General features: G+C 50.7%; 1 protein-coding gene across 1 annotated transcript; it reads left to right on the top strand.

The window, feature by feature from the left end:
• The first annotated feature begins 16,202 nt into the window (after nt 1-16,202).
• Nucleotides 16,203-19,962, top strand: APLNR (apelin receptor). Its single transcript, XM_077863303.1, has one exon. It carries the CDS (start codon nt 16,628-16,630, stop codon nt 17,768-17,770), a length of 1,143 nt encoding a protein of 380 aa, XP_077719429.1. The 5' UTR covers nt 16,203-16,627; the 3' UTR covers nt 17,771-19,962.
• Nucleotides 19,963-21,706: the final 1,744 nt, after the last annotated feature.

Raw genomic sequence — 21,706 nt, 5'->3', positions numbered from 1 at the left:
TTTAGAATGTATTTATAGCTCTGCACCCTCCCCCCCCAGCAATTATTTCCCTTCCCACCTCCTCTCCCTGACTAGCCCTAGGCAGCCATTAATACTTCCTGTCTCTGTAGATTGGCCTATTCTAGACATTTAAAATGAATGGAGTCCTACAATGTGGGATTCTTTGTTACTTTTTTCACTTAGCATAATGTTTTCAAGAATCATTCAGGTTGTAGCATATATCAATTTTTTTTATTTTTTTATTTATTTATTTTTACTGCCAAATAATATTCCGTGTGTGGCTATACTACACTTTACCTGATGGACATCTGGGTTTGGATCCACTTTTTGGCTATTAGGAATAATGTTTATGTGAACATTTGTGTGCATGTTTTTGTATGGCACGTTTTCATTTCTGTTGGGTATATACCTAGGAGCAGAATTGCTGGATTATATGGTAATTCTATGTTTAACCTTTTGAAGAACCAGCAGGATGTTTTCCAAAGTGACTGCACCATTTCCCACTCTCACCAGGAGCGTGTGAGATTTCCAATGTCTCCACATCCTTGCTAACACTTGTTATTGTCTGTTTTATTTTATTTTATTTTATTTTATTTTATTTTATTTTATTTTTTTTATTACAGCCCTTCTTGTGGGTATGAAATGGTATCTCACTCTGATTTTGCTTTATGGTTAATAAAGCAAATGTGATGCTTTGAATGTAATGTTAGTGATGGTTAATATGGTTAATGATATAGTTTTGGTTAATGATGTTAACCATTTTTTCACACACTTATTGGCCATTTGTATATCTTCTTCGGAAAAATATCCATTAAGATCCTTTGCCAATGGGATGCCTGAGTGGCTCAGTGGTTGAACATCTATCTGCCTTTGGCTCAGGGCCTGATCCTGGATTCCTGGGATGGAGTCCCACATCGGGCTCCTTGCATGGAGCCTGCTTCTCCTCCCTCTGCCTGTGTCTCTGCCTCTCTTTCTGTGCCTCTCATGAGTAAATAAATAAAATAAAAAAAAAAGACCCTTTGCCAAATTTTTTTTTTTAAAGATTTTACTCCACACTCAATGTGAGACTTGAACTTCTAACCCCGAGATCAAGCATTGCAAGCTCCACCAACTGAGCCAGCTGGGCACCCCTTCTTTGCCAATTTTTAATTGGGTTGTCTTTTTATTATTGAGTGCTAATAATCCTTTATATATTGTAGACATAAGACCCTTATCAGATATATGGTTGTCAACATTTTCTCCTGCTCTGTGGGTTGTCTTCTCATTTTCTTGATGGTCTTCTTTGGAGCAAAATTTTCAGTTTAAATGAAGTCCAATGTATCTATTTTTTGTTGTTGCTGCTTGTGCTTTTTGATGTCATATTTAAGAAACTGTTACTTAATCCAAGGTCAAGAAGACTTACGCCTATGTTTTCTTTTAAAGTTTCATGGCTTTAGTTCTTACATTTAGGTTTTGGTCCATTGTGAGTTAATTTTTGTCTATGGTGTGAGATAGGGATTCAGCATCATTCCTTTGAATGTGGATATTCAGTTGTCCTCACATTTGTTGAAAAGATTTTTCTTTCCCCATTGAATTGTCTTGGCACTCTTGCCAAAAATCAGTTGACGATAAATGCAAGGGTTTATTTTTGGAGACTGTATTCTAATCCACTGATATATATGTCTATCCTGTCTTTATGTTAGTACCACATGGTCTTTATTACTGTCCTGACCTTGCCAAAGGCAGACCTGAGCCAAAGGCAGACGCTGGAACACTGAGCCACCCAGGTGTCCCCGCTAATGAATTTTTCAGATCAGCTATCACACTTTTAAATTTCAAATTTTCCATTTGGTTCTTTTAAAAATATATATAATCCTTATCACTTTATTGAGAGTCTCTTCTTGATGGAACATTGTGATCCTATCTCTTATTTAAGCACGATCCCCTTTACTTCTCTGAAAATATTTATAAAGGTTGCTTTGAAGTCTGTTACAGTTGACTTCTGGGCTATCTCACAGATAGTTTCTGTTGCCGCTTCTTTCCCTCCCCTCTGCCTTGCATGGGCTACACTTTTTAGTTTCTTTGCATGTCTTGTAATTTTTCCTTGAAGTCTGGACATTTTAGGTGATATTCTATAGAAACTCTGGAGATTATAGTCTGTCCCTCCCTGGTTTGTTTCTGTTGTTGCCATGTGTTTGTTTAGTGACTTGGCTGAACTATTTTAGTAAATTATACTTCTGGCTTAATATGAAGCCTGTGATATTGCTCCTCACAGAGTGTAGCTTTGGGCATGCACATGGTCATCCTGGGATGGTGGGTTTTAGCAGGGCTCTCTTTGATAGTCTCTTTCTCTAAAATTTCTATTAAGCTGCTTGCCTTTGCTATTATCACATCCAGCTCTTAGCCTCCACTCATTTAATTTTGCTTGCTCTATTGTTGTTGACAATGCCCTGGGGGTGTATATTGCTCTGCAGTCTGATCCAATTAGATTTGGGCACCTTTGCAAAGGTAGCTTTAAAGGCAAGTCTTTGAGGTTTGTTTAGACCCAGGAGGGCTCTTCTTAGCTATCTCTTAACCTGATTCTCTCTGGTAAGCTAGCTGGCCTATGATTTAGCTTGTTGCTCTAATGGATCTACTAACTTCCTCTTAATTGCTTACTTCCAAAATCTTCATTGCTTTTGTGAGCACTCTTACTTGAAATTCCCCACACTCCATTTCATATAAATTCAGTCTCTGTGGGAAGAGCTTTGGAGCTCTCCATCCTCATCCTAGGTGAAATCTCTGAACCATTTCTTTAGGGGTGAGGGATGGGATGGTCACTTCTTTTGGAATGATGATCCTGAGTCAGGAGCAGGGCACTGAATGATGATGGCAGCCTCTAGTCTTCTCGGCTTCTTCTCCTGGTATGGAACCTCCACCTTACAACTGAATTGGGGTGAAAGCAATCAGGGTTCCCATATTCTTAGCCTGCTGTGCCTGGGGTTAAGCCCCTGATCTAGGAGAAGAACTAAGTAGAGGGAGTGAGCCCCCAACAGTTTGGCCACCTTTGCCAGGAGGTTAGCCTCTGCAGCTTGGAGTTTGGGGACATGAGAAATGCTAGTGGTCTGCCTTTCCCCGCAAAATACACTATTCCTGGACTGGGAACTTAGGGGAGAAGGAGGACCACCTTATTTACACAACCTGCTCAGATTGGAGCTTCCATTGTCTTGTTGAGATGAAGAGTTGGGGAGGGAAGCTCAAGTTTCATAGTCTTCCTGTACTTACTGAGATTTAGTTCTTAAATAAGTGTTTCTTAGTGTGCTGTCCTCTTTTATGATGACAATTTCCAGAGACTTCTAGTGGTTGGGTTTAATGATTTTCACCAGTGATGGTTCTTTCCTGGGGAGTGGGTCCATGACATTCCTCACCCTGCCATCCCAGAAGCCCCCCCCTTAGCTTTAACACAAGCTCAAGTCTTTTCCATTAAAAAAATTCTGTCTTTAGCTTTAACTACTGCTCAATTTTTGCTTTCACTGTCAAAACTGGAGTAAAAGTACTGCATTTCCTTCATTCCAGCTTTTTCCTCAATCATTCCAAACAGGTTTTCCAGGCCCACTGGTCCTGAGGGAGCAGCTTATAGCCTGAGGTCACTGGTGCCCCCACATCATGTCATTCATCAGTACTTGTATCTCATCTTATTTGATCTGTCAGTAGCATCCCAACACTACTGACTCTTCCCTCCTATCTTTTCCTGGGTTCTGTAGACTTGGCACCCACTTGGGTTGCCTCCTATGCCCATGGCTGCTTGCTCTTGGCCTCCTTTATTGGCTGGTTCTCCACTCCCAGCCGCTAAAGGAGTAGAGCTCCTCATGGCTCTGGCATGGGCTCTGTCTTAGTTACCAATTGCTGAGAAACAAATCACCCCCAAACCTAGTAGCTTAGAAAATAAGCATTTATTATCCCATGGTTTCTCTGGGTCAGGAATCTGGCTGTGGCTTAGCTAGATGTCTCTGGAGTAAAGATTCCCAAAGCTGCAATTAAGGTGTTGGCCAGGGCTGAATAATACTCTGAAAGGACTGTAGAATCTGCTTTCAATATCCCTCATGTACTTATTGGCAGGATTCATTTTTTCATGGGATGTTGGATTAAGTGCCTCAGTCCCTCCCTGGCTCTTGGCTAGAGGCCTCCTTCAGGTCCTTGCCATGTGGGTCTCTCTGTAGGGAAACTTACAACATGGAGGTTGACTTCCCTCAGAGCAGGTGATTGAGAGAGAGGACATATGAGATGGAAGCCAGTCTTTTTGTGACTTGATTTGGAAGTGACATCCCATCACTTTTCTTATATTCTAACCCACATTCAAGGGAAATTGCATAAGTGCATAAACACAGGAGGTAGGGATGACTGGGGCCATCTTAGAAGTTCCCTTTTCTTCTCCCTCTCTACCCTTTCTAGACCACCTCAGACACACTTGGACTTTAATTACCCAGCCACAAAGAAGAGGGAGATGATTCACAAACTTATGTTGTCAGTCCAGGCCTCCCCTCTGACTTCCAGGCTCACATCTCAATTCCCATTTCACTCAGATTTCTCAAAGGCTGCTCAAAAGTAAAATGTATGAAACTAGACTCATGGGTTTTTCCCCAAATCTGGTCTTCCTATGTGTTAGTTGTAGTTCAGTGAAGTATAGTACAGTGAAGCTGTGAGATAAGACAATATCTCAGTGAAGCTGTGAGATAAGATAATGCGTGGCTCAGCTCTGCTCCACACGGTGTCCCCCTGTTTGCCATTCCTCCACATGGTGTCTTCATCCACATGGTCAATGCTGGCTCATTAGCCCCACACCCCTGTTTCAGGAAGTGAAGAGTAAGCAATGTCCCTTTTGGAGGCTATGACCCGGATAGAATACATATTATTTCTACCCCTACCCCATGGACAGTTAGAGAATAAGCTGTTGAGAAGGAGGGTGGACATACCAGTCTCTAGTCATGCAGCTGTGACCCCAGTTGATGCACTGGAGAGGGGGCAGTCATATTACTGGGCTCCCCTCAGGGCAACGTCTGAGGCAGGGAGCTACTATAGTCTTCTTTTATTAGGGAATCAACTCCAGAGAATAGGAATAAGTCACAAGGGGACCGTCACAGAAAGGAGGGAGAGGTAAGATGATCATGCATATCATGAACCAGCCAATCTGTAGGACTACTATCCTAAACGGTATAAACTGCCCCTGAGGACCAGCCCTCTGGGAGAGAACACAGGAAGAATTTCTCCACTGGCTTGTTTTCCACTGGTCAACGTTTCATCCCCTGGGGTGCTAACTCTCTTGCGTTTCTGAGTTTGCATGGAGTCTGCAAGGACATGGGCAGCAGGGATATCAACAGGGAAGCCCCCAGAGTGGGAGGCCAATAGGCACGGCATGGGCCAGAGACGAGGAGCCGCTAGGCTGCCTGCTTCGGGCTCATTAGAGCCCTTGCAGAGCTGGGGCAAGGGGAGGGGAGCCTGAGAAGATCTGAACCCGTGACAAGACTCTCATGCAGTCTCTAAGCAGATATCAGGGTTTGCTTACCGCTTCCTGTCGCACCCTGTTCCATGAGTGACACCCCATTCATTTAGTCCCGTAAGGGAGAAACCTAAGAGACACTCACACTTCCCTTTTCCTTATGCCTAGATCCAATCCAAAATATCTCTGAAATCTGTTCACTTCTCTCCATTTTGAGTATCACACTCTTAATCAAAGCTTCTATCGCCTCTCACGGGAACAAATGTCTTCTAAATGAACTCTTGTCCTTCTTCATATCCATTCTCCATGCACAGCCAGAGCGGCTTTTCTGTAACACCAGCTGGATCTTGTCACTGTGCCCTGCTAATTAAAACCCTTCTACTACTCTCCATTTCTGGGAGGATAAAGGCAAAGCTCCTTAGGGTGGCCCACAAGGCCCCATGTGGCTTGGTCCTTAGCCTCCTCTTGCAACACAGTCTCCACTGTCCTCATCTACCTATTTTTAGCCTCGGCTTTCCCAAGCTCCAGGCTGCCTCAGGACCTTTGCACGTGCTCTGCCCCAGGTTTGCTGTAATTGTTTGTCATCTTTTTCCCCTAACTGCCTTCTCATCTTGAAGCTCTTGGGGGCAGTAATCATTTCCTCAGGGGAGTATTTCTTGACTTTTCTAAGTCAAACCTTTCTTGTATATGTATCCAGTCTTGGATTCTTCATTAGAAGACTAAGTATGTATTTTGTATTTCAGGAATTGATGAAACAGAGTCGCTCCTAATTTTTCATAACATGCTATTTGGCTTTTCAAAAACAAAATAACATCGAAGAAGTCATCGTGGGCAAGACAAGACTTTTGGGGGATTTCATTACACTTGTCTTTTTGTTGTTGGTTTGTTTGTTTTAATTTTAAATTACGGAGGATGTCATAGTCTTTTCAGTACTTGGAACCTCTACATGTTTTCACCCTAAAACTCTGGCTGTGGATACAACTCCTTCATTGTTTCCCACTGCTATAGCTTAACTTTTCCTATGTCAGTTAGCAGATGCCGGTCTTCCCCACTAGTCTCTGTTTTTCAAAGGTAAAGGCCTCGGTAGTGTTTGGGATCACCACCGAGCTTAGCATAGGGTCCCCACAGAGGAAAACACAACGTTCATTCATTAGGTGAGTCTCTGGAGTCTGTAGCTCTCACCCTGGCATGGCCACTCATGGGCTCTATCCTTGTTCCTTTCTGTGCCCAAGTTCACCAGTCTTATCAGAATAGCTGTTTCTGAGACAAAGGAAAAATCTTTCCAGAAAGAGAAAGAGGAAAAGAGAGAACACAGACACACACACACACACATACACACACACACCACACTAGAAAAACGTACATTAAGTTAGATCTCTACGTAGCCTCCAGGGTCCCAGGGCTAAGATTGCAGCAGCAGCTTGGACTGGTTCTGAACGAAGTATATTTCTATGCTCACACTTCTTGCCTGGGCCCACTCAATTGTGTGTCCCACGCTAAAATTTGTGGGTGGAGTGGGAGACATTTCAGTACAAAGTCCGTTGAGATAAAAAGTTCAGACAAGAAATTCTAAGAAATTCTGCGGTTGTTGTCATGCAAGTTACCACACGGCGGCAGTAGGTGCTCAGTAATGAGATTCTTGCCTCCAGGACTTGACCAACTTTTTTCTTAATCCATTGTCAGTTTATTTTAAAAAGTTTCCTAGTCCATAATTTTCTTTAATAAAAGAGTCACACTTTTCACTTTGCTATGTTTTTACGCAGTGACGTGCTTGAGGAAGTGTCACGAATAACACTGAGGATGATTCAGTGTCTCTGGTTTTCACCCAAAGTGGAAATGACAAGAACATTTCTTTCCTTACATGAGTGTCATAACGTGATATTAGATAATTATCGTGCAATGTAACCGCATTTCAGGAGATAACATGTGGCTCAAGACGCTGAGCTGAGTGTAGGGACCTACTGCTCGATTCCTTTGCAGACTTGGGCACCTGAGCTAGCTGGGTTCTTGGACCCGCTCAGCCTCAGAATCATCAGCTGATTGGACTGTGGGTAAGTCCCCTGTGCTAAGGATCCTTCACACAAATTGCACAATTGAAAGATTCTGGGGTTGGTAATTCTAGGTGCCATGGCAACCCAGAGGAAGGAGAGGTCTGGTTGACCTAAGCACCACCCCCTGCTGGGGACTCAGCCTGCAGGGTCTCTGCCCAAGACACCAGTGCTGGGAATCAGGCACAGGGGAGGTCAAGACTGAGTACCAGCTCATTCCCACCAGATGTCAGCATCTCCCAGGTCAGAAGCACCCAGCAGATACCAGCCTGGCGAGGATGGAGCTTGGGAGGCAGCTCTGTGCCCTGTCTGGGAGTGACCCTGGTGTCCAGTGCCTACCTCCATCTCCCCAACCACTCCTGAGACTAGGAGCAGTCACAGGGGCAAGAGATGCTGCAGTAACAGCCTCATGCCTCCTTGGCAAAGGCAGACTGCCACTGGATACCTGTGCTACCCGAGGAAAGGAAATATGACTTCACCGTTGGTGCAAGATGATGACCTACACACTGTGCTCTTAAGACTGCGGACCGGGGAACCAGCCATCCTGGGTTTGAATTCTCCTTCCAATACTTAGAAATCGGGGAACTTAGACAAGTTTCGTAATGTCTTTGAGCCTCGGTTTCTGCATTTGTAAACTGAGAATATCATCGTTCCTATTGATCTTAACCGACCCTCCGGGTCTCTTTCGGCTAATTGTGAGGATTTAAATAAGATCACTGTCATTTGCAATGTTTGCTGAGCAAATCTCTCTGCCGGGCATCGGGCCTAGTCTTTTTGTCTAGTATCTTATAATTCTGACCACTGCAGTGGGTTATTACCTGATTTTATGGTTAATGAAACCAAAGCTTGGAGGGATAAAGTAGCAGAGCTAGCATTTGAGACCAGATGTTTTGCCTTCAGAGTTCACTCTCATAATCAGTGCAAAGCACGTCGGTCTTACAAATGAGCCTGTTGCTGTCATGGCCCTGTGAGCCCTGACGGCAGCCCTGGGTGAGGTTTTCATCACTCACCCCATGGTGCAGGCAGATGAGTTACATGGCTGGTGCCGCCCTGCCGTGCGGGAGAGCCTCGGAGGTTCCCTGCCACGGAGCAGGTTCTACTAGGGTGCAGAAGCAGGGCCCTGCATTGGGAAAGCATACCTGGGCGGTGAGCTTGCAGGCTTCTGGAGCCAAGGTCAGGGGTTCAGATCCCCTCTCTGTTTCTTGTAAGTCGAGTGCTCCTGAGCCCATGATGTACGTTTCAGAACCTTGGTTTACTAATCCGTAAAATGGGAATCATGCTGGAAATCCTCTGCTGAATTTTTAGTGCAATTAGGAAAAATAATTTTTTAATGAAAACTACGTTGGGGAAAGCGTGTAGAGGTGCTTACGCAGTGCCTGACAACTTTCCTATCGGGGTGTGATAAACTCTAACCTATCGCTACAAGTTGTGTTTACTTGGCACCGTAGCTTAGGATCCCGACTTGAGTCCTCCCCTCAATACAGAACTTTGGTCTGGACGACTGCATTTACTTTTCCATTCTTTTTCTTTTAGAGATTTTATTTATTTATTCATGAGAGAGACAGAGAGAGAGAGAGGCAGAAACACAGGCAGAAGGAGAAGTAGACTCCCTGTGGGGACCCCAATGGGGGATTTGATCCCAGGACCCCGGGATCATGCCCTGAACCGAAGGCAGATGCTCAACCTCTGAGCCCCCCGCCCCGGTGCCCCCATTTCTCCTTTCTAATCTCCCGTCAGAGGTGCCTCTGGAATGGGTGTCTTAAACCTCAGAGCTGACTATTTAGCTCAGTGCTGCCCAACAGGAATATAATGGGAACTGCACATGTCATCAAAAATTTTCTAATGGCCACATTAATCAATAAAGTAAGAGAAACATGTAAAATTCTTTGTAATAATATATTTTATTTACCCCAATAGATTCAAGATATTATCATTTGTGCATGTAATCAATATAACCAATTACTACTGAGATGTCTTCTGTCTCGTTTTTGTGGCCAAGTCCTTGCAGCCTGGCCTATGCATTCTACCCCTGCAGCTCTTCTCCCCTGGCCCCGACCACGTTCCAAGGGCTTGGTAGCCTCCTGGGCTGAGCGGTAACACACGGACGGTGCATGTCAAGCTTTTCCGTGTCACTTTAATGGCAACAAAATGGTGCTTGGCTTTTCCAGCTATCACTAACTTTCACCTTGAGACATTTTATTGATTTTTTAATTTTTTTATTTTATTTTTTAATTTTAATTTTAATTTATTTATTTTTTTAAAGATTTATTTATTATGATAGACATAGAGAGAGAGAGAGGCAGAGGGAGAAGCAGGCTCCATGCCGGGAGCCCGACGCGGGACTCGATCCCGAGACTTCAGGATCGCTCCCTGGGCCAAAGGCAGGCGCTAAACCACTAAGCCACCCAGGGATCCCCACCCAGAGACATTTTAAACTCTGGTTTGGATCTCTGCACCTTTGTGGAGTTTTTGCCTGCGTGGTGTCCCTCTGCCCCCCAGTTGGGTCCTTTACCATCCTGTCGAATCCTCACACGGACCCCATCGGGTAGATACTATAACGACTCCCATTTTACAGACAAGAAAGTTGAGGCTGGCCATGGTTCCCTGACCCGTGGCGATGTGACCTGCGGGCAGCGGTGCTGCGCTCTGGGCCCCTCTGCTCTGTGGAAGACGACACTGTGGAATGAGCGGTGCTGCACCCGGGTGGAGTGGGAATGGGCTTTCAGGGGGCAGGAGTGAGTGTCTGGGCAACAGAGGTATTCAAGAGGTCCTCAGACTGGGTGCACTAGAGGAGATTTCCACATGGGATTGGAGCAGGAGGCAGGTTGGTGATCCTCTTTGCAGAAGCAGGGGTCGAGGAGGTGTCCCCGCTCCTGGGGAGGCTGGGCAGCCACGATGGGGTGCCGTCGTATCCAGTGCCTGCTCTGGCCCCAGGGTGGAGGGCTTGACTTCCCTGTCCCTGGGTCGTGGGGGGCCTTCCCCACTCCAGAGCCCTCGTGCAGCCTGTGGCTGTTGGCGTTGGTCTTCTCCCCTGGAGGGCTTGGTCCCACATCCTCCCATTGTCAGCGCTCATACAGTACCTCATTAATTTAGACTCACTGTAAATATTTTTGGAAACACCCTGTTGCTCTCCTGAAGACTAGTAGGGCTGGGTGTGAGCGGGGCCAGGGTCCTGTCCGCCTCTTCCTGACCTCCTTCCGGCCTCTGCGCGGTTTCCTGTCCTAGCTGCCTCCTGCCCAAGCTCTCCTATGTCAGGCTAACAAAGGCGAGTGAGCTCCAAGGAGAAAGGCTTCCTCCGGACCTGATCTTTAGGGAAGGGAGGGGAAAGCACAGGGGCACAGGGGACAGTGGGTGTGACCCGGTGGGGACACCTGGATGAGTACCCCCCCCACCCTGGGGCCTCCTTTTCCTCATTAGTGAAGCTGAGCATGTGGGTAGATCACTGGCGGCAACCTTTGCACCCACAGAGACCACTTGGCTTGCTCTCCGTTCCCCACCCACCCCAGTGGCTTGTCATTTTGGAAGGGTCTGTTTATCTAATCCACTCTGTTTGTGAAATAATAATTGATTCATATTCTCAGTTCTTATTCATCAAAGCCATCCTGAACACCAGGGGGTAAGCAGAGCCACCATATCCAGTCTTGAAAATCCAAGCTGGAGGGGCCGCTACTTGACATTTACAGAGGGTGGTGTTTTTTTTTTTTTTTTTTTTAAGATTTTATTTATTTATTCATGAGAGACACACAGAGAGAGAGGTAGAGATACAGGCCGAGGGAGAAGCAGGCTCCATGTGGGGAGCCCCATGTGGGACTTGATCCCAGGACCCTGGCATCACTCCCTGAGCCAAAGGCAGATAGATGCTCAACCACTGAGCCACCCAGGCATCCTGAGAGGATGGTCTTACTAAGGTGTCAGGGGTGACCTTCTTGCCCCCTACCCCCTTTACTGTCTCCTAGGGCTTCAGCTTGGGTGGGGGGTCAGTGACCTAGCAACTGGGTCCCCACACATTTACTAGAGGCCACCTAGTATAGGGAGGTGTGCTAAATAACTGGGGGAGGGTAATGTCAGGTGAGGGGTGAGGGGGTGGCTGGGGAATGTCAGGAAGTGTGTTCAGACCCCCATTACTCACAGCCTGATGAACAACCCGTTAGGTGGGGGCTGCAAGCCACGGCAGGGAGAAAGGGTTCTGATCTGGTTTTGCCTGTCATCGACCTGCTACACTGAGAGTCAGGTGGCCTCCCCTTTTTGACTGCTTTAGCAGGAAATCCACGTCTCCAACCGCCTCTGGGAGCCACTGCCGTAGTTCCCAGAATTGCCAGCTGGTTCAATGTCCTCATAGACAGGGACACTGAGGATCAGAGAGGGAAGAGCCCTGTCCAGGGTCACACAGCAAACGAATGGTTCGGTCAGAGTTTAGGGAGCATGGCAGTGCTCCGACGAGGCCCTCTTCTGGTGGTCGGCTCCGTCTAACGTTGACCCTAAGTGGCTGTCCGGGTGAGCTTGCTCTGCAGCCCATCTCGCTGTCGGAGCTCATTGAATCTGTTTTGCGTCCAGCTATTTTGTGTCTTCTCGGCTTCTAGAGCACATATGCAGGACATTGGGGACGTGGTCTGAAGTCTGAACTGCTCACACAATTCAGCGTGGGCCCCGTGCCTCGGGTGGAATTTGGCTTATTGGAGCTGCTCAATAAATATTTGCCGAGTGAATGACTTAGTAGCCGAGATGGGACTGGCTCCTGGGCCTGCAGGTTTTCCTCCGTTTGCAGTCTGCAGAGCAGCCCCCGACCCTGCCCTGGGTCCTAGGCCTTTGGAGTACGCCCGCAAGTTTGAAGTAGCACCAAATGGCTGGGGGAGAAGGGGCTGCTGAGGGCTGAGGGGGGTCTGCTTTAATTGTCAGAGGCAGCTGGCCATTTGGTTTTGCTCAGATAAGCTGCTAAGGTGGGGCTCCTGTGTGTGTGAGTGCGTGCAGGGCTGCGGTGGGGGAGGGGGTGGTGTGAGGCTGGACAAAGGTGGGAGGAATCCCAGAGTGGGCTGGGAAGCCCCGTTTCGTCCTCATCCCTGTCCTTCCCTCCCCTTCCCCTCAGATAACACCACCAGCTGTTCAGCACACAGCTGTGCTTTCTCCTGGGAAGGGGAGAAGAGGCCCCCGAGGCCCTGGGTGAGTTCAAAGCAGACCTGTGAAGTGAGGGGGCTGGGGCAGGGCTGGGGGAGGAGGTGAGAAGTCAGCAAGGGGCAGAGAAAGACAGCTTCACTTTGATGTCCCCCCACCCAGAGCCTGGGGCAGGGGCTGGGCAGGTCCCTGCAGACCAGAGCCTTTGGGCCTTCTCCTTCACCCCAAGCCCTTAGAGACCCAGTGAACGAACCACCCTTTCCCATCCCTCCAAGGAGGAGGCTTTTCCAGTGCCTGAGCCCGGCACACACCGGCTTGTGAAAGCACGCACGCACCTGATGCACGCGCGTGCCCTGCGCACACCCATGTCCTGCTTGCTCACAAGCGGCCCCACGGCACACACGAGCCCTGCCCCTGAGTGCACATGCAGCCACACGCAGTCAGGGGCGGAGGGCCAAGCCAGTCTCCATTTCTAGGCCGGGGACAAGCTCAGAGCTGGGGTGGGGGAGGGCCATTGAATCACTGACTCCAGAGGTCCCCCGGCGGTCTGGGCTCTCCTCAAAGGGACCCGCAGCAGGTCTGGGGCGCTGCTGTGCCAGGAGCCGGTCATGCCAGGCTCCTCACAATACCCTGAAGAAATCTCCCAGGAGAGAGCGAAGTCCCCCGGGAGACCGATCAGCCTCTCCAGGGCAGGGCAGCCCCGGGGACACTGGCCAACAGCCTTGCCCTGGCTGCTGGTTTGCCACATGGCTCGGGGCAGATTATTCTGGGTCAGTGTAGCAAAAAAGGTGCCTTTGTTAATGCAGGGGAGCAGCCCTGGAGTGAAGACCCAGCCTTTCTCCCATATTTTCCTCCAAGCGCATTCCTACAGCTTTAATTCAACAGGCATTTACCAGGCTCCAATCTGAGGTGGGGGAGGGGGTTACCAAAAAAACAAAAACCAAAAACCAAAAAACAAACGGGTACAGGTGTCTGCCCAGGTGTGCTCTGCTGAGGCATTCCTTCTAAGCCCTGGGGGCACATGAGATCAGGCTTCCGCTACTGGTCCTCTTCACTAAACTGTCACGTGTGTTGGGTGGACAGGGACCTTGGGTCCCAGGCTGGGTGAGGTTGGCTGATTCTGCTCATTTCAGGCTGCCATTGCTGGGGACACTCAGGCCACCTGCTTCCAGCTGGCTTTTGGCTGGAGGTCAGATCTCATCCGTACTTCAGTCCAGCCCTAATCAGTAGCTACTTCCTAGTCTCGGCCCCCAATTCCTTCCCAATTTTCCCTAGTTTGGTTCCCCTGGTGAGAGCAACCGTTTCTTACCCCATCAGAGTCAGGGAACCTGGTGGCTTTCTAAAGAGATGGGCCCATAGCCTCTCCCACAGGGTCTCTATCTGGCTTAGGGTCCAAGTGGGAACAACTTGGGGTGGGGAGGGGAGACCAGATTTGGGGAACACTGCGAGCTCACTGGCTCTCCGATGTTCCTAGCTGCAAAGGGCCTGGGTGCCCACATCTTTCTGGGAGAAACAAAGATCTGGATTACCTGGGGGGTCTTGACCTTGGCCTTTATCCTCGCATGTCCTGAGCAATTTTATTCATGACAGCTGCCATCAGTTGTGACCTGACCAGAGCCAGACTGGTTCCTGCACACCTCTCAGGCCCCTTGTGATAGGTCAAGGCTGAGGTAGTCTGACATGGTTGAAGGTTAACCATTTTCACCCAAGTTTAGGGTCAGATTAATGAAGGCCATTGTTCCACCTGCACAGACTGCTATTAGACAAACATGCCGGAGCAAGCAAGCCCCAAACAATCCCTACCCTATGAGGTCAATAGAGCTCTCGCTCTGAAATCTGTGGGTGTCCTGACCACCGTTTTGCAGACTGCCAGGGTGCCAGTGGCTGGGTCCTGCTTGGCTTTCCTGCTGGCCTCAGGTGACCAGGAATCCTCTTTGGAGGTGGTTGGCCACGGGGCAGTTTCCGGACCATGCTATGGTGCCAACCCCCAATGATTGCCTGGCTGGGCTTCTCAGAACCCGTTCAATCAGGAGAGTGGGGAGGATCTCTAAAATATTTTAGTCAATCTTTTAAACATTTCTCTCAAGAGAGCTTATTTTAATGTGAATCACAGGTATCCTAGTGTGATCCTACATTTCTATGATGCTCAGCAGATGACAAACCTTGCCAATCTAAAAAGGGTTGAGGTTTCCTTTTTCTTTTCTTTTCTTTCTTTCTTTCTTTCTTTCTTTCTTTCTTTCTTTCTTTCTTTCTTTCTTTTTTTTGCGGGTAGGTGGGTGGGTGGGAGAACTTGAGGTTTAGTCTATGTGCTCAAGCCTTGGTTCAAAATCTGGCTCTGACAATTACCAGCCGAGTGACCTTGGCTATGACCTCACTTCCCCGTGCCTTCGTTTCCTTATCCGTAAGTGGAGATTAATAGGAGTGCCTACTTTCCAAAGTCGTTGTGCCAATTAAAGGAGATAGTAAGCACATATAAGATGCATGACACTCTGAACCAGCTCCTTGTGAGTATTTGAGTTTGCAGACCCCTGCACGAGGGTTTCCGACCATCCCTCCTTTGAGACAAGGGATTCTTGTTTTATAAGCCTTTTACTTTGGATGGGGCCATGACTTATCTCCTGATTTTGTGCCATCTTATCCCTGCCCAACCTTAGACGGACTCCTCCACTCACGAGAGGTATACTTAAGAATGAAATCTTGTGTGGCCTTCCCTTGTTCCTGCCCAGAGGTCCTGGAAAGCTGAGCAGATGGGGCAAAGTGAGTTTGTCCGGGACTGTGCCCATAGCATCCCCTCAGTGGCTGCCCCTCCCTTGCCTCCTCCTCTGGCTGCTGGTCTCACAGAGAGCTGGTCCCCGAAGATTGAAGTGTGTCTGAGGTTCCCAGAGCCTACGGGCTTTTCTTTCCACCAGCAACCAGTCCATCCATCCCTTAGCTCACTCCATCATTTAGTGATCACCTACTATCTGGTAAGCAGAGGCAGGTGCTTGGAAAGGAAGGAAAGCAAACCACAGAACTGTAGCGAGATTCATCCCTGTGACTTGGAGCAAGACATTTGCCTTGTTAGGCCTCCGTTTCCCCGCAGATTTAATCACCTGACTTAATGACTTTTGTCTGGACTTTCTTTCTCCTGCGACTTTGTCCTCCACCCTCTAAAACTTCCCAGGCCATCTGCAAACGGCGGCGGTCTGCCAACCTCGCATGAATCCTGGAGAAAGCCCCTTAACTGTGTCTGTAAACCATAAAAGTTTCCAGAGAGGGGGTCAAAGTGTGGAGGTGTAAAGGAGGATGGCCATGGGGGGGGGGAAGAGAGGAGTGAGGTCTGGTCTGCGTGGGGGCTGGGAGGGCAGGAGGGGGATGGTGGGGGCCAGACCGGCCTGCCTGCGGGGAGGGCTTGCCAGATGCTCAGAACATCCTGCGAAATCTCACACCCTCCTTGCCCCCCACCCGTCCTGGCTCCAGCTCGGGCTCCATTTCAATCTGCATAATTCGCCCCATTTCTAGTGGATGGGAGGGGGTGAGAATGGGAGGGTGAGGAGGTCTGTGGAGGGGCTGCTCCAAAGGCCAGAGGAAAGCAGAGCCCGAGGCTGAGGCTGGGAAGAAGGTGGGTGGCAGCCAGAGGGTGGAGGCGGGGCCGGGAGGAGGGCAGGCTGCAAGCCCCAGATAATATTCTGCCCAGGGCAGCTGGGCTCCATTCCGTCCACTTGCCCAGGGAGGAGAAGGAGGAAAAAAAAAAAAAAAGGAAAGTGGGCTGTAACTTAAAGATCTTAAGACTCCCAAGTGAGGGGTTGGTCTGGAGGTGGGAGGAGGGAGTGACCAGACACGGAGGAGACAGAGACTCAGGAGGGCGCAGGGAAGCGGCTTGGCTGAGGCCGGGACTGGGGACTCGGGACTCGGCAGGAGAGGGTGGGGGGACGGCTGGGCCCCAGGCAGCTCCTCGGCGGCTCCCTGGGGGGGCTCTGGACACCCTCGGCCCTTCCCGCCTGGGGCCCCCGCCCGGCCTCTGTCCGCTGCCGGCATGGAGGAGGCTGGCGATTTCGACAACTACTACGGCGCCGACAACCAGTCCGAGTGCGAGTACGCGGACTGGAAGTCGTCGGGCGCCCTCATCCCCGCCATCTACATGCTGGTCTTCCTCCTGGGCACCACGGGCAACGGCCTGGTGCTCTGGACCGTGTTCCGCAGCGGCCGCGAGAAGAGGCGCTCAGCAGACATCTTCATCGCCAGCCTGGCCGTGGCCGACCTGACCTTCGTGGTGACCCTGCCGCTCTGGGCCACCTACACGTACCGGGGCTATGACTGGCCCTTCGGCACCTTCGCCTGCAAGCTCAGCAGCTACGTGATCTTCGTCAACATGTACGCCAGCGTCTTCTGCCTCACCGGGCTCAGCTTCGACCGCTACCTGGCCATCGTGAGGCCCGTGGCCAACGCTCGCCTGAGGCTGCGGGTCAGCGGGGCCGTGGCCACGGCGGTGCTGTGGGTGCTCGCCGCCCTGCTGGCCCTGCCGGTCATGGTGTTCCGCTCCACCGGGGACCTGGAGAACAGCACCAAGGTGCAGTGCTACATGGACTACTCCATGGTGGCCGCCGCCAGCTCCGAGTGGGCCTGGGAGGTGGGCCTGGGGGTGTCGTCCACCGCCGTGGGCTTCGTGGTGCCCTTCACCGTCATGCTCACCTGCTACTTCTTCATCGCCCAAACCATCGCCGGCCACTTCCGCAAGGAGCGCATCGAGGGCCTGCGGAAGCGGCGGCGGCTGCTCAGCATCATCGTGGTGCTGGTGGTGACCTTCGCGCTCTGCTGGATGCCCTACCACCTGGTGAAGACGCTCTACATGCTGGGCGGCCTGCTGCACTGGCCCTGCGACCTGGACATCTTCCTCATGAACGTCTTCCCCTACTGCACCTGCATCAGCTACGTCAACAGCTGCCTCAACCCCTTCCTCTACGCCTTCTTCGACCCGCGCTTCCGCCAGGCCTGCGCGTCCATGCTCTGCTGCGGCCGGAGCAGGTGCGGCGCGGCCTCCCACAGCAGCAGCGGGGAGAAGTCGGCCAGCTACTCCTCCGGCCACAGCCAGGGGCCCGGCCCCAACTCGGGGAAGGGTGCAGAGCAGATGCACGAGAAGTCCATCCCCTACAGCCAAGAGACCCTCGTGGTTGACTAGGGCTGGGGCCTGCCCGGCCTTCCCCTGCTCTCTGAAAGTCAGGTAGCATGACAGCACCTTCTCCCTCGCACTCCACCCTTTCCCCTGCTCCCTGCCCCCTGCCCCCTCTTGTCTTCCTTCCTTCTTGAGGCTTGTTCAGAGGTTTGTGGTTGAGTGGGAGGACACTGAGCCCTGCAGGCTCCTGCTCGGCCACTGGGTATCCGTGAGACGGACCTTGCACGAGGGTCTTGACCCCTCTGGGCCTCCGTTTCCCCATTTGTATATAAAACAAGGGAAGTTGTGCTGGCTCAACTGAACTGGGTTGCCCCCACTCCTTTTCTTGGATCTCCAGCTTTTCCTTTTCCCTCCTTTTTTCCTAATGCCCTGTCCCTTCTCCCTGCCCCTACTTTCTCCTCTGTCTGCACTTTCCAGCCCGAATTGTCACCTGCTGGCTCCAACCCAGTCTCCGGGGCACACCTCCTCTTTAATCCCTCCTTCTTCCCCTATTCACCTCCCTGGTTCTGCAGGGCTTCCAAGGGTTAAGAATCCTGAAGCTTGCACACACTCTCTGGCTCCCCGAGAGTGAAGGAGGGACCGGGGCTGGTGTCAGCAAAGTTAGTTCCAGGCTCTGCAGCTGGGAGCTCCAGAACTTTCTTGCAAACCGGACCATTTCACTGTAGTTTCGGGCACTAAGGATCCCAGAAGGGGGCCTCGCTTCCTGCAGCCCCTCCTTCATGCCAACTAGATGTGCTTTTTTTGCAGATTTCCTCTCATTCAACCTCTATTCCCCATGGCAATCGGAAGTCCACGGGGTTGGTGATGGGACTGCCGGCTCCTAGGTGTCATTCTATGAGTGGGGAGTCGGGAAGGCAACGTCGAGGAAGAAGGGAGTCCGTATTTAGTCTATATGCTGCTTGGCTTCCCTTTCCAATTCCTCACCCCTCCAACCTTCTCCAGAACTGGGACCTGTAGGTCTCCCCACCACAGCCTGGCATCTCCAGGCAGGATACTTTTCTTGAGCACTGGTGTTGCTGGGTGCCAAGAGTTATGTGTGTGCGTGTGTGTGTGCTTGTGTGTGTACACAGATGAGTATAACAGGAAGAGCAGTGTGCCTGTGTCACTCGTCACTTGGGTGAACTACCCCCCTACTCTCTACTCTTTACTCTCTACCACTTCTCCACTCTGCACGCAGCATCCTTGGGGAAAGAGGGACATAGTGAGGCAATATAGAACAAAAATGAGTTCACCCCTTCCCCCACTGGATTTGGGGGCTCTGACGGCTGGTCCGTGCTTTAAGAGAGATGTTCCTGTTAGGGCTGGGACCCCTCTTGGGAGATCTGTCCCCAAGGCAGTGGTGCCCAAGCCCTGGGGAAACCCAATGTGCTGGGTGCCATCATTCCTAGTTCCATGAGGGAAGCAGGAGGTGGTTAAGAGCTTCCTTGGCTCCTTTCCCACACCTCTCCCCCCTGCTCTGAGTCCATGAGTGTGTTCCCTACCACTCTCCCCTTTCCCCGGGTCTGTGTCCCCCTCCCTAAGGAACATGCCTTCTTGCCTGGGGTGAAAAGCACTGGGTGGGGTTTTTGTCACCTCACCACCAGGATGGGACCCATTGGCCTCTCCTGCTGGGCTGGGGGGCTGGGAATGATGACTGGAGCAGCTGTGGCAGGGCTGAGGGCATGACTTCAAGCCACCAGAGAGGCCTCAAGGACAAAATTGATGGTGGGGCCTTTGTGGGCTGGAGGCAGGGATGTGTATATTCCAGGTTTTGTTCTTGGAGGCCTCCCGACAGGACGTGAAGGACAAGATTTGCGCCATGGAGGCAGGAAGAGCCCGGCGTGGTGTAAATGGAGAGCTTGACCATCCCTGGGATGGCGCCAGCTCCAGGAGCCGAGGGAGGAGGAGAAAGGAAGAGGCTCTCCTCAGCTTAATCTCCCCCTTGCAGACTGGAATCTTCCACAGACTCCCTTTCTCAGCCCAGGGCTGTCCTCAAAGCATGCGGTCAAGGTTGGAGGAAGCTACCAGAAGGGAAGAGGGTGCCTTTCTGAGGACTTCCTCAGTGACCCCAGAGACCTCTTGCCTGGAACTCACTGGTGGCCCTGGACAGAGGATGGAGGCTCCCTCATCCCCTACCAGCCCCCTCTTTGGAACGTCTCTGCTATGTTTTCTGACCCTGTTAGTCACTTCGGTTCATTCAATAAATCTGTTTTGTGTAATTGCTGTGTCCAGAGCCTCTTCTCACACAAGTGTCGTGGGATGAGGAAAGGCCCCCCTGTTTGCAGATGTCCCAGTGGGAGGTGACTTGGGCTGAGGGGGCACAGGAGGGAAGTAGGAGCTAATGGGAGTCAGGTGGGAAACTGGAATGGGAGAGGGGAGATGGGCAAAACTTGGGAGAACTAGACCCAGGGCAGGGCAGGGGTGGGAGTGAGCCCAGGAGAAGCACAGGAAATAAAGGCTGGGGTGGGGGGTGAGGTGGGGATAGTGTGGGGTTGGGAAGCAGCTCAGATTTCCTGCTTGAAAACCGTGGGACAAATGGGCGCATATTTTGGAGTCCTGAGCACAGGCCCTGGGAAAATGTTAGCATTCATTCATTCACTCCTTCACTCATTCATTGTCCCGTGACCATCCAGTTGGCTTAAATGAGAAGTTCAGGTGCTGGCCTCCAGTTAGTGACTCCGGGTGTCTGCAGACACCTGTCCCCGAGCAACACCCCAGACCTCAGGAATCCAAACCTTCTGGACCCATCCTGGATGTTCCAACTGCTAGAAGCTCCTAAGATGATTTCCAGGGGGAGGCCAGGCTTGGGGACATCCCCATCCACACAGATCCTGTGGTCAAATGAAGGAGGAGTGCACAGAAGACCAGCGGGTCAGAGACAGGAAACCGGGCTCTGGAGGGTCATTGATTTGGGGGAGGAAGAGTCTGAAACCATTCCCGGAGGGAAACACTAGGTGCAGAGGTGTTCATCACCTTCCATGAGGACTTGGGGGACTGGCCGTGTCTGCGGATGACACGAAAGCAATCAGTGCAGTAGAAGGGACAGGAGCGAGAGTCACCGCGGTGTGTGCTAAGCACTTCCAAACATGTTGTCTAATCCTTGCAGTGCTCTGAGCGGGGCTCCTAGACACTCATTCTGCTGACAAGGAAGCCAAGGCTCAGAGAGGTTAGTCACAGACTTGAGCGAGGTGACACAGCTAGTACACGGAAGAACGAGGCCAGGACAGTTCAGGCTGTCCCCTCCCAAAGCCCACACTCTTGGCCACTGTTTCTCCCAAAGCACAAGTGAGGCAGGGCCGGGTGGTTGGGAAGGAGAGTGGGGGCTCATTGGTAAGGCACTAGCACAGGGACCGGGTCAGGATGGGGAGGGGAGAGGGATGGTGGGGAGTGCATGAGAGATAGAGACAGAGAAAAGGAGAGAGACAGAGACAAAGACAGAGATAGAGACAGAGAGATAGAGACAGAGACAGAGAAGGAGAGATAGAGACAGAAAAGACAGAGAAAGAGAGAGATACAGAGAAGAGAGATAAAGAGACAGAGAGATAGAAACAGAGAGACAGAGACAGAGAGATAGGGACAGAGATAGAGACAGAGAGACAGAAGGAGAGAGAGAGATAGAGATAAAGATATAAGGATATAGAGAGACAGTGACAGAGAGATAGAGACAGAGAAAGGGAGGGAGACAGAGACAGGGAGAGATAGAGAAACAGAGTGAGGGGAGAGATGGAGACAGGATGTGGAGAGAGAGAAATTAAGAGGGGGGGGAGCATTGGGTAGCAGTAGTGGTGGGAGGCAGGGAGGGAGCTGGACAGGGTGTCACAGCTTGTTTCCAAGTCTTTGGAAGCACATCAGGGAAAACCCAGCAGGAATTTACAACTGCAACAACAAACGATTTGAGGTTTTTTCTTCTCTTTTTTACAGATGCTGTAAAAGAAAAATCTCACTAACCCTCCAGGGAAATTT

Source organism: Canis aureus, chromosome 21, assembly GCF_053574225.1.
Source record: "Canis aureus isolate CA01 chromosome 21, VMU_Caureus_v.1.0, whole genome shotgun sequence".
Lineage (NCBI taxonomy): Eukaryota > Metazoa > Chordata > Mammalia > Carnivora > Canidae > Canis > Canis aureus.
This window is presented reverse-complemented; position numbering and strand designations above follow the sequence as displayed.

What these genes read in the sequence shown, in the direction of transcription:
- APLNR (XM_077863303.1), top strand. Translation starts at nt 16,628, where the DNA reads ATGGAGGAGGCTGGCGATTTCGACAACTACTACGGCGCCGACAACCAG.